At 45.1% G+C, this 12,664-nt stretch overlaps 1 protein-coding gene across 1 annotated transcript; it reads left to right on the forward strand.

The window, feature by feature from the left end:
• Positions 1-6,226: 6,226 nt before the first annotated feature.
• TSPO (translocator protein) lies at positions 6,227-11,034 on the forward strand. Its single transcript, XM_033148313.1, has 3 exons — positions 6,227-6,416; positions 10,044-10,182; positions 10,833-11,034. Exons 1-3 carry the CDS (start codon positions 6,229-6,231, stop codon positions 11,004-11,006), a joined length of 501 nt encoding a protein of 166 aa, XP_033004204.1. The 5' UTR covers positions 6,227-6,228; the 3' UTR covers positions 11,007-11,034.
• The last annotated feature ends 1,630 nt before the right edge of the window (positions 11,035-12,664 follow it).

Below are 12,664 nucleotides of genomic sequence, written 5' to 3' on the forward strand. Positions count from 1 at the left end.
GCTATTCTACAGTTCGCGACACATTGTTGCGAGCAGGGATTTTCAACTCCGACAAATACGGAAGATCTGAAGAGGAAAAGGAAACGAGACTCTCTTTGTCTCAAAGTAGACCTAATGAGATGACCCGGCAAAAGCAAACTCGCACCTCTCACTGAAGTTTGCAGACATACTTCATGCACCTGTGCAAGAGGCCCGTGCATAATTGCATTCTGCTGCAGTTGATTCCTGTTCTTATGCAGATGCATTGTGTGTTATACTTTCTGGATGCCCCGTGGTGCCATGATGAAATGGTTGCGTTCTGTGTTATAAACCAGGCCCTGCTAGGAGTGGCTTTTTCCTGTTTCCCAAAGCATTTCCAAAGCGCCTCTTCTTCCTTGCTCTCCACGGCATCGACATAGGCGCGCCCTTTGCTCCCTTCTCCGCCTCCCGCCCGCCCGCCCGCCCAGTGGGCCACTCCCTCGCTTCCTTTCCCACAACCCTTTCGCTTTCTCCAAGCAGCGAGGTCAGCGGAGGAAGCAAAAGCAGCAGCAGCAGCAAACACAGGTACGGGATCTAACGCCTTTGAAAGCGCTTGCTCCAGCAGATGCGCACTGAGGACTAGGAGCGTGGGCAGCTTCCTAGGACCTGTAGAACTGGAAGGGACCCCGGGTCATCTAGTCCAACCCCCACTGCAATGCACGAACCAGCCACGTGGGGTTCGAACCCGCGACCTTGAGATTTAAGAGTTTCAAGGTCTCTCGACTGAACTGTCCTGAACCTCTGCTTAAAAACCTACCGGATCGCAGAAAAGGAAAGAAAAGGAAAGCGGGGTGGAGTGGGGTGGGGAGTCCATATAAAGGCAAAGGCACGAGGAAGTTGTGCTTAACTTTGGAAGGGCGTTATCCACAGCTTGCGAGGAAGGCAGGGGCTCCGCCGAGTCGGCGCGTATCCCCGATGGTCTTCCTGTTGCCGGAGATATTGTTACCTGGGTGCCCTGAGCCGGCGGCACCTGCTCGGTAACGTAGTAACCGCTGGAAGGGCGGCGTGAAATCCTGGCAGCTCATCTCCAGCAGCCCATCAAGGCGATCCCCACCTCCGGCAGGCGAGGAAGTTTGTAGAAGTCAGCGACGGAAAAAAGGAAGCCGGCTCCTGGAGAGATGCCGCCTGCCTGGTCTCCTCAGTTGCCAACATAGAAACTAAATAGGAGAACTTGCTGGAGAGGATGGGTTGGGGGTGCTACTACCCTAGCTCCCCCCTCCAAGCTTCTCCTAAAGAGTAGGGGGGTCTGTATTGTAGATAAATCTCTTCCATCCCCACCTGGAGACTTGGAACCATTATACAACAATTTGCCCAATGCCTTGATAAACCACAGCAATTGACTAAAGAGTTGTATTTATAACTTGTTCAGAGTTTTTTTGGAGGGGGTGGGGGCAGTTACAGCAAAACAGCCCCCCCCTCACCAGCCAGTTCACCCAAAACTAACTGCCTAGCACCCACAATTTAAATGGTCTTCTGTCATTGGGGTTGAATCAATCGCATATGAGGGCCGTTTGGTGATGTGTGCCTTTTCTTGCTTTGGGTTCTTCTGCAATTCCACATTGGCTCAGAGCATTCAGCAGGAGAGAAGCAACTTTATAAATCTGCCTCTGTTGCTGCCTTTTTAATGCCAGGGCTCTAGAGGCCTTCATAGCTGTGTGTTAACTCGCTGGATGATTTCATTCAACACTTTGTTTCAGCAGTTGAATTTCTGCATGCCGTTCAGCTTTAAAAGACACACGTTAGACAGCAGCTACCTTCATAACTAGGAGTCGGTACTTGACTATAACAAAGCAAGTTTGCAAGCAGGAGTTGTAGGGGTTAAGTGTCTAAAGAAAGCAGGTATCTGACTTGTAAAACAGGTGCTGATTCTGACATGCTTAACTCCCACACTAGCCTGAAGCAGTTTTTTTTTAAATGGAGTAGCATGGATTTCAATGATGATTTGCACTGAAGACTGAAAGTTATGACTGCCTGAATTTAATTTAATGTAAAGGTAAAGGTACCCCTGACCATTAGGTCCAGTCATGTCCGACTCTGGGATTGTGGTGCTCATCTCACTTTACTGGCCGAGGGAGCCGGCGTACAGCTTCCAGGTCATGTGGCCAGCAAGACAAAGCTGCTTCTGGAGAACCAGAGCAGGGCACGGAAACGGCGTTTACCTTCCCGCCGGAATGGTACCTATTTATCTACTTGCACTTTGATGTGCTTTCAAACTGCTAGGTGGGCAGGAACAGGGACCGAACAACAGGAGCTCACTCCGTCGCTGGGATTCAAACCGCTGACCTTCTGATCAGCAAGCCCTAGGCTCTGTGGTTTAACCCACAGCACCACCCGCCTCCCTGAATTTAATTTACACGAGATTAAATGTTTCGTCATTATCGTTCTGTAGCAACATGTTTTACCATTCTTTGGCAAATCTCCATGAAGGGCTTTTGGGGGATGTCACCCTCTTTGGCCACCACACCTGGCCCTGCTCTTGTCCCTTTGCCAGCATGGAATCCAACAGATAAAGCTTTTCTTGGCCTGCAGAAAAAGTGCTGAGAAAAACTCACATGTAAAATGTGGAGCTGCTATTAAAGGCCAGAAATAAAAGGAGGGCAATCTGTTCACTTGCCACCTTTTGTTGCTGGTCTTTCCTTTGAGCCCTTAACAGTAGCCTAACTTTCTACCACTTCAGTTTTTGGTTGTTGCAGAAGTACCGGGGCTAAAGGATTAATAGGGCAAAGACCAAAATGTCCTCCCTTATCCAATGAACAGTTAGAACACAGAAATGAATAAAAACAAATGTGAGGACACAAGGGACCAGAAAATGAAATAATTTATCCTAACTCAGCAAAGTAGAGCTAAGGGGAGAGGGTGCAGTTTTAATTTCCTCAGGTTAGTTGTTGTTATTGTTATTATTATTATTATTTGAATTTATATACCGCCCTATACCTGGCGGTCTCAGGGCAGTTCACAGAGTCTCACCTTCTTATCACAGCATACTGGCCTGGGGGGGGGGGTGGCACTTCCTAATTTCTGGCCTGCCAAGTGGCTGTTAAAGGCACATTCTTCTTGGGTGGATTCATAGTCCAGAATGAATTTCCCAGCCTGTGTAGCCTGAGCTTTTGACTTTCTTTGCTCCTGGATTGGTTAGGTAAAAGTAAAGGTACCCCTGACCGTTAGGTCCAGTCGCAGACGACTCTGGAGTTGCAGCGCTCATCTCTCTATAGGCCAACGGAGCCGGCGTTTGTCCGCAGACAGCTTCCGGGTCATGTGGGTGGCCAGCATGACTAAGCCGCTTCTGGCGAACCAGAGCAGTGCACAGAAATGCCAGGGGTTTTTTTTACCTTCCCGCCAGAGCGGTACCTATTTATCTACTTGCACTTTGACGTGCTTTCGAACTGCTAGGTGGGCAGGAGCAGGGACCGAGCAACGGGAGCTCACCCCGTCGCGGGGATTTGAACCGCCGACCTTCTGATCGGCAAGCCCTAGGCTCTGTGGTTTAACCCACAGCGCCACCGGCGCTGGATTGGTTAAAGCGTAGCAATTAACCTCTACTATGTCCAGTGAGTGATGCCTATCAAAATTAAGCAGATTCACCGAAATAAATGGATTTGTGTTGCTTGTCAATTTATGTCAGCCAGTCCACTCTGCAAATGAGCAACTTTGGGTGGTGCCATTACTTGGGGTGGGGGCAGCAGAAGCAGCTTTTTATTATACCCATTTTACTCCCTAGCCGCACTTGAACTAGCTATTACAAAATAATAATAATAATAATATTTATTATTTGTACCCCGCCCATCTGGCTGGATTTCCCCAGCCACTCTGGGCGGCTTCCAACAGAAATCAAATACAAAAATATCAAACATTAAAAACTTCCCTAATGTCCCTAAAAAGGAACATAGTGAATGTGTAAAATGGCTGCAATTCAGCCACAACCATTACATGGAGAGATTACACGAAAAGGGTGATAAGTTTTGCAAACATTATGAAACAAGTCCGATTTCACAGGACAACTTGATATGAGTGGAAAGGTCTCTACTTGTTTAACTGATCACGTCTCTTACTTTTGAAGCCACTTTTTTCCTGTTAGGCGTGTTGTAGAAGCAATGTAATAACTTACACAACCTCTGCCCTATTTTACCAAATGTATTATGTAGAGAGTTCAAATTACACTGAAGAGAGGAGGATGGGAGTTTTCCTTTAGCACATTTGCCTCCAGTAGGGAATTAATTCTTATCCCTGTGGTTGGCAGAGTCAATATCTTTTTAAAAATCCCTGGCCCTGATCTTCCTGTGCCTTTCATAGTGAACCTGGATATAGAGAAATGAAATAATCAACATTTTTTCCTGGCATGGAGATAACATGATGGGAAGCATTTGCCTTTTGCATGTTGGTCCACTGATGTTGTAATTAAAAAAATCCTAATTATTTGCACAAACATTTTATTGACTATGGCAGGAACCTAGTGAGGTACAGTGGAATCCTTACCATGTCAACTCAGAAGTATGTCCCATTGAATTCAATGGGGCTTCCTTCCAGGCTAGTGGGGTTAGGATTGCTACCATAGAGCATATCCAGAAATTCAGGTTCATAAAACAGGAGTATATGTGAACTCTGAGCTCTTTTTACCGGCTGCACACAAAAAGAACCTTTTCTAAGTATGCTAATCAACAGTTAGAACAATTAATTGAAACAAGTTATACGGGTTTCTGTAACACCTTCCTGTGTCTAATGCTGTTTATAAGGCTTGGACTCCTCGGTTCCGCAGCCTGCTTCCATCACCACATTTTCTGTAATACCTTTCTCCTGGAAAAGTTGCAACCTTCATCCTCTTCTTTCCACCTAAATCTAATTGAATCCCATTTGCACTTTAAAAAATGCTGGATTGCACACTCACACGGATTGGGTAACCACAGACAGCTTAAGGGGAGAGTTAATAGTCCTGCTCTATTCTGCCACACCTGGAGTTCTGTGTCCAGTTCATGGATGCTTTAGTTGAAATTCCTGCATTGCAGGGGGTTGGACTGAATGACCCTAGACTGGTCCCTTCCAACTCTTAAGATTCTATGATTCTACATGTTTGGATGAGGACTCACCAATCAAACACTACAGAGTTTTTTTTGTATGGACTGAAATCACTTAGCACTGTTCAATAGAATCAGTTCCCCACCTTCGGTCTTTGGAAACCGGTTGAGCTTGTTGCTGCAGCAGCAGAGCAGCAACCCTTCCTTGCTGTCGAACCCTCAGCCACCGGCATGCAAAGGCATATAGGCCCAACTCTCACCTTTTCTGCACTGCTAATACCGTATTTTTCGCTCCATAAGACGCACTTTTTTCCTCCTAAAAAGTAAGGGGAAATACCTGTGCGTCTTATGGAGCGAATGGTGGTCCCTGGAGCTTAATTGTCCAGGGGCCAAAAGCAGATTGTGCTTTTAATTTTACAAAGAGAAAAGGGAGTGTTGAAAGGACCCCGCTCAGCAGCTGATCAGCAAGAGATCGGGAGAGAGATAAGAGTCCCGGCTCCCTTTCAGCCCCGCCCTCCTTTGTTGAATGAGCTGCAGAGGGAGGTTGTTTGTTTCCCCAGCTACATGTGACTGGCTGATTAGATTATCTGTCTGGAAACTGTAGAAAAGGCTCCCTTTCCTTAAGATTTTTTCAGAAATGTGAGTTAAACCCCATAAAAATGGGGCTTTTCCTCTTTGCTTTTCCCCCTTTGCAAAAGGAGCTTTGCTTCCCCCCCCCCTTTGCAAAAAAAGCTGCAAAACCTTTAGCTGATCCTAAAAAAAACACCCAGGGCTTTTCCCTTTGCAAAAAAAGCTGCAAAACCTTTAGCTGATCCTAAAAAAACCCCAAAAACAAAACAAAACAGGGCTTTCCCTTTTGCAAAAAGCTGCAAAACCTTTAGCTGATCCTTAAAAAAAGGCCTTTTGCCTTGGCAAAAAAGCTGCAAAACCTTTAGCTGATCCGTTAAAAAAGGCCTTTTGCCTTTGCAAAAACAGCTGCAAAACTTTTAGCTGATCCTCAAAAAAACCAACAACAAAACCAGGGCTTTTAGAGGAAGAAAACCAGAAAAATATTTTTTTTTCTTGTTTCCTCCTCTAAAAATGAGGTGCGCCCTATGGTCCGGTGCGTCCTATGGGGCGAAAAATACGGTAATTTGTTGGTATTTGTAAAACTGAACTTTGCAAAGTCAACTCTCACCCAGTTTGCATATTTGTTTCAGGAATGGAAGTGCTACCCTCTTGGGCTCCTGCTGTTGCCTTCACACTCTTGCCAAATGCTGCAAGCATTTGGGGAGCTAGGATTGTCAAGAAAGAACTGCCGACGTGGTATGAATCACTGGAGAAGCCATCCTGGCGTCCCCCCAACTGGGTTTTCCCACCTGTCTGGGGAGCTTTATATTCGTCAATGGGGTATGTAGTCTTATATTTACAATACAGGTGTTTACGGCCTTTAAAAATATGTACACTAAGAAATCTGAACTTGCCTAAGTAAATCCCATCAAAGCTCTCTTCCGGTTTTGGATATCTGAAGGGATTATGCCCATATTTTACCCTATGGGCTAGAAAACTTGCTTATTAAAAAAAAATGGAAGTAGAGATTCTTAGGAACATGAAGTTTGAGAATTTTCATGCTCCTGAAGATTGTGGCAAAAGCTCATTTCCGGGGTTGTTGTTGTTTTTTAGCACTTGCACAGAGATGTAAAGTTTTGATTCTGCAATCTAGAACTTAAGGCATAGGCTGGGGTATGTATCACTTGGTACTAGGCCCCTACCTCTCTCGCCCAGATCTGGCCACAGTGATCCATGCGACAGTCACCTCCAGACTTGATTATTGTAACTCGCTCTACGCGGGGCTGCCCCTGAAGCTGACCCAGAAACTCCAGCGGGCGCAGAATGCCGCAGCGAGGCTCCTTACCGGGTCTTTGCCGCGGGACCACATTCATCCAGTGCTCTACCAGCTGCACTGGCTCCCGGTGGAGTACACGGTCAGGTTTAAGTTGCTGGTTTTGACCTTTAAAGCCCTATGTGGCTTAGGACCCTCGTACCTAAGGGACCGCCTCTCCTGGTATGTCCCGTGTAGGACCTTAAGGTCCTCAAATAATAATATTTTGGAGGTCCCGAGCAACAAAGATGCTAGGTTGGCCTCAACTAGGGCCAGGGCTTTCTCAGTATTGGCACCGACTTGGTGAAACAGTCTTATCACAAGAGACCAGGGCCCTGCGGGATTTGGCATCTTTCCGCAGGGCCTGCAAGACGGAGCTGTTCCACCTGGCCTTTGGGTCGGTTTCTGTTTGATAGTTATGCTTCATTCTTTTATTGGTGGGCTATTTGGAAATGAGACTGCAGTTTTAATTTTGAATTTTTAAATTTGTATTTTAATCTGTATTTTAAATTGATTGTTTTTATGTTTTTGATGTGATTTTAATTAGTGTTAGCTGCCTTGAGCCCGGTTTTTGGCTGGGAAGGGCGGGGTAGAAATAAAAATTTACTATTATTATTATTATTATTATTATTATTATTATTATTATTATTAATATACCTATAAATAACGGTGGAGCATTTCATTAGTGTTATGATTTAGCAAGCACATTTGCTAGTACAAATGCTGGGGTAGGTGCAATAGCCCTGTATGAAGCTGCCTTATGCTGAGTGAGGCCATTGCTCCAGGTGCATCAGTATTTGTGCTCACGGACTACTTTCAAACAGGTCTTTTCCAGCAATACCTGGAAATGCCAGGGATCAAACCTGGGTCCTTTTGGATGCAAAACATGTGCTCTCCTACTGACAGACGGGCCCTTCCTCCAAGACCACACAAGATTCATTATAACTTGGTGCGGCATCACTGCTTCACCTTCTGACAGCACCTGTGACATTTGCTTGCAAGAAGCAGCTTCCTTCAGAGCTGCAGCCATAGTGTGGTTTGCAGGTGAGAACTTGCTTAGGGAATGGCTGTACAGGAAGTTAGGTAGCCCTGCCCTCGGTATTTGCATACCCAAGCGATCATGATAACAATGTTACTTTTTGTACCCTGCCCATCTGACGGTTGCCTATTAAAAGCAGGGGTTTGAAACCCTGCCACTGGGACCTAGCTAGCAGGACAAGGAGAGGATCCCGTCTGTTCGAACAGGTTGTTTGTTTCTGCAAAGTGTTTTCCACCTTGCTCTGTGCCACCTGGTGGAAGAGAATGCAAAAGCTAGTTTTCACAAGCTAAGATTACACATCTTCTTCTTTGGCGATCACTCGCAGCCGAGTAAGATTGTCTTCCATAAACACGGTTTTAAGAATAAGTGACTGTGGAGGCCAGTTCTGGATCCACACGTCCTTCCACAGTGGGGACATTGGCTTCCGGGTTAGAGTTGATCACGGTGTGGATTTGCCAAGCGTGCCTTCCTCTTGGCACGTTTCTCCCTTGCGTCCTGAGTTCGAGTGTCTTCAAAGCCCATGACACCTCTGGTAAAGGCTGTTCACCAACTGGAGCACTCACAGGCCAGTGTTTCCCAATTGTTGGTGTTTTTACTACATTTTTTAAAATTTGCCTTAAGACAGTCTTTAAACCTCTTTTGTTGACCACCAGCGTTATGCTTCCCATTTTTAGGATCAGAATAGAGTAGTTGCTTTGGAAGACGATAATCAGGTATCTGCATATGACCAGTCCACCTCATCTTTTAATGTATTCACATTTATTTCTTCTCACATATGCAATATATTCCACCCTTCCTCTAAGAAACTAATGTTTATCCTTATTAGAAGAGTCCTGCTACAAATGTCACTGAGCAAGCTTAAGGGCAGAGTAGGAATTTGAGCTTTGGTCTCCTGATTTATGCCAACTGTCTTCAGACTCCAATAATTAAGACCTCCTTGGTTGTGACACTCTCAGTAACGGAATTTCTGTTCTCAAAAAGCCAGCCAGATGCCTAATGGTTCCTGTCTTTTAGGAGGCAGGTTTGGGTGACAGGGCATTTTGTTTAGAAAGGCCTCTGGGCAAAGGGCCGAAAGTTTAATAGTTGCATTTCATTTTAGTTAGTTTTAATCTACTTTTAAAGATTATAAATTGTTTTATTTCTGTTCTAATTCTTGTATCTGTCAATTTGTTGAAATGTTTTGGAAAGGTATTAAGTTAGGGTTAATAATGGAAGTTTTGGAAACATGCATAGTTATGAAAAACATAGTGACATTAACAATTGTGACGAGTATTCAACTGATTTTTGGGGTGGGGTGGGTTATCGAGGATTATTGTTAACAGGTTTGTAACATTTTATACACGTAATAGTTACAGTAACACTGCAATATATAAAGACATTTGTGGCATTGTAGAGAAGGGTAAGGAGAGACTTGTGTTCTCTAATGGGTCAAAAACGCCTAGGCAAGTATACAGTGGTACTATTCTAGATCAAGGGAAGTAGTAGTACCACTGTATTCTGTTCTGGTCAGACCTCACCTGGAATACTGTGTCCAGTTCTGGGCACCACAGTTCAAGAAGGATACTGACAAGCTAGAACGTGTCCAGAGGAGGGCAACCAAAATGGTCAAAGGCCTGGAAACAATGCCTTATGAGGAACAGCTTAGGGGGCTGGGTATGTTTAGCCTGGAGAAGAGAAGGTTAAGGGGTCATATGATAGCCATGTTCAAATATATAAAAGGATGTCCTATAGAGGAGGGAGAAAGGTTGTTTTCTGCTGCTCCAGAGAAGTGGACACGGGGCAATGGATTCAAACTACAAGAAAGAAGATTCCACCTCAACATTAGGAAGAACTTCCTGACAGTAAGAGCTGTTCGGCAGTGGAATTTGCTGCCAAGGAGTGTGGTGGAGTCTCCTTCTTTGGAGGTCTTTAAGCGGAGGCTTGACAGCCATCTGTCAGGAATGCTTTGATGGTGTTTCCTGCTTGGCGGGGGGTTGGACTGGATGGCCCTTGTGGTCTCTATGATTCTAGTGTCTCATGACTTTTGCATTATTCTCAGTATGGAGTTGAGGATTTCTGTTAAAGCCCTCACGCACCCAGTCCATTTCCTGACAAATGACATTTTCCATTCTTTCAGATACGGTTCTTACCTCGTGTGGAGGGAATTGGGAGGCTTCAACGAAAAATCCCTGGTTCCCCTTGGGCTGTACGCAGGAAACCTGGCACTAAATTGGTCATGGGTCCCCATATTCTTTGGAAAGCACCAAACAGGCTGGGTGAGTGGGACAATGCCGTGTCAGTCCATGACCTTGTGGCTTAGAGCAGTGGTTTGCCAGCTTTCTGACTTAAGGGAATTCTTTCAGCAATAAATTACCTGCTGGGAAACTTGTGTGTGTTGTCAAGTTGTCAGAGGAATGCTTATTTGTTTTTAATTAATTTTAAAGCATTTTTAAACTGCTTAATATTTATAAATTGCTAACTGGTATACAAAAATACAACCTAAAAGCAGCAATTCAGCAATAATGGGGTCCTGTCTTATGAGTCACGTGAAGTCTGGCCAGAAATCTGACTTTCAGAGACATCTGAAGTTGCTGACGGATGATCCTTCATGTATGGCAGAGGGAAGGAGATCCACTGTGCAGGGATACCACAATAAGGACGTGGGAATGTGAGCAATAACGAACACAGACCGATCATGTCGGCAAGCCCAACCAAAATCCTTGGAGCTCTGGCTATTTGACTTTTTGCTTTACAAAAGCCCATGGGTATTATGTTGCTGTTAAAGGGGTCAAGTACTACATTGGGTAAATGCCGTGTAATCAGGTCAAAAACAAGGCAAAGGAGGGTGTGGCCGAAGTTGCAGTTCTTTGTAGCCCCCTCTGCTCTAGGAGATAGCTCATTTTAATGCCATTCATTTCTTTTTCAGGGGCTGGTGACTATATTGCTCACCACAGGAGCAGCAACAGCTACAACTACTGTCTGGTACCATGTCAACAAAACAGCAGCATATTTGATGTACCCTTATTTAGCCTGGCTAACTTTTGCCTCTGTGCTGAACTATCGTATCTGGAAAGACAATCGCAATAAGAAACACCTGTAACACACATTATTCCAGAGCTTTTTTTTTTCTTTAAAGAAACATTTTCTAAGTTGGATTCCAATATGCTGTCTCTGGTTTATTGCTTAATAAATCTAATAAACTTCAGTAACGGACCCAGAAATTGTGATTATTAATGTATTTGTAGCCAGGTTGTCCACATGTCCTTAATTTGGGATCTGCACTTGGCAAGGTTTGATTGATTTAAAACTGGCACACAAACGTATGCCCAATTGCTTGCTCATCTCAAGAGTTTGCAGTTGGATTATGAGCTGTCTTTATCCGGAAAGCGCTGTGTTTGAGGCGACAGGCGCATTTGACCAGCAGATGCTGCCTCCTGTTAGCCACACGCACTGGTGAAGCAGCCCAAAGAATAGCGCTGTAGAAAAAAGTCATGGAGTTTTTGAGCTTCAAAGGGTCTGGAAGTTCTTCCTGCTGAGATTTTTATAGAGAAACTACAGTGGTGCCTCGCAAGACGAAATTAATTCATTCCGTGAATCGTTTCGTATTGCGAAAATTTCGTCTTGCGAGGCACCACTGTACTGAAGTCATAAAGTAAGCCATAGCAGGTTTTTTCCACATTTGCGAGAAATAAGCCATAGTGATAGGAGCGAAGGAGAGTTCCTGCATCCTCTCTTTCTCTCCCCGCACTCGCTGGAGAATGCGCTCCTCCCCTCCTGTCGATCAGCTGTGAGGCGCAGAACGGGCAATTCACCCATTGTCGCCTCAGCGGCCCCTTCTACCGCATGTCTGATTGCTGTCTCCTTTTTACCGAAGGCATAAAGCAGCCTTTTAAAACCCCTGCTGCAGTGAGGGCTTTTTTTGTGGGTAAAGGACGGGCAGTTTACGTATCACACCCCGCTTTCCTGCTGGCTCAATTGCTCCTAAATTGATACCATTTACCGAGTCAGCAATCTTCTTTGTTTTCTATCTCTTAGCATTTTCTGCCTTCATTTTCGTCTTGCGAAGCACGGCCATAGACAAATTCATCTTGCGAGTCACCTAAACAATCATAAAACCCTTTTTCGTCTTGCGAGGTACCACTGTATAGACCTTTTCTTTAACTTACCTTTTGTGTATTTGAGTCTCCTGGCCTACTTAGGAAACCCTTTGGGCTTCCTAAGAGCTGGGTAGAAACTCTTGTTGATGCTATAAACAAAGCAGATACTGGCCAGCCCAGACATGGGTTGAAGGAGCGCAACCAAGCGTTAGAAATGGAAGTATGAATGTAAGAACAGCCTGGCTGCTGGATCAGGCCAATGGCTCATCTGGTCCAGCATGCTGTTCTCACGGTGGCCAACCAGATGCCTGTGGGAGGCCTGCAAGCAGGATCTGAGCAAGACAGCACTTTTCCTCTCCTGCGGTTTCTAGCAACAGTAGTGGAGGAAGAAGCTATCCATCAGGGATATGAAGTGATCTAATGGCACCTTATCTGGCAAAGAGAGCGCTGACAGAATCCAGCATTTAAAAACCACCAGCTCAGTAACAACCAATGCCTTATATCCCCGTCTATTGCTGCTTCACAGTAAGTGCTCATGGCAGATGTGGCATTTTGCTCATTTTTAGAGATGGACAAACAAGACCAGAACATAGCAATTTGTCAAGGGGTTTTGCTGACAGGCAACCTGATTCTGGCCCTACGTAAAACCAGCGAGACAAGA

This window comes from Lacerta agilis, chromosome 5 (assembly GCF_009819535.1).
Source record: "Lacerta agilis isolate rLacAgi1 chromosome 5, rLacAgi1.pri, whole genome shotgun sequence".
Lineage (NCBI taxonomy): Eukaryota > Metazoa > Chordata > Lepidosauria > Squamata > Lacertidae > Lacerta > Lacerta agilis.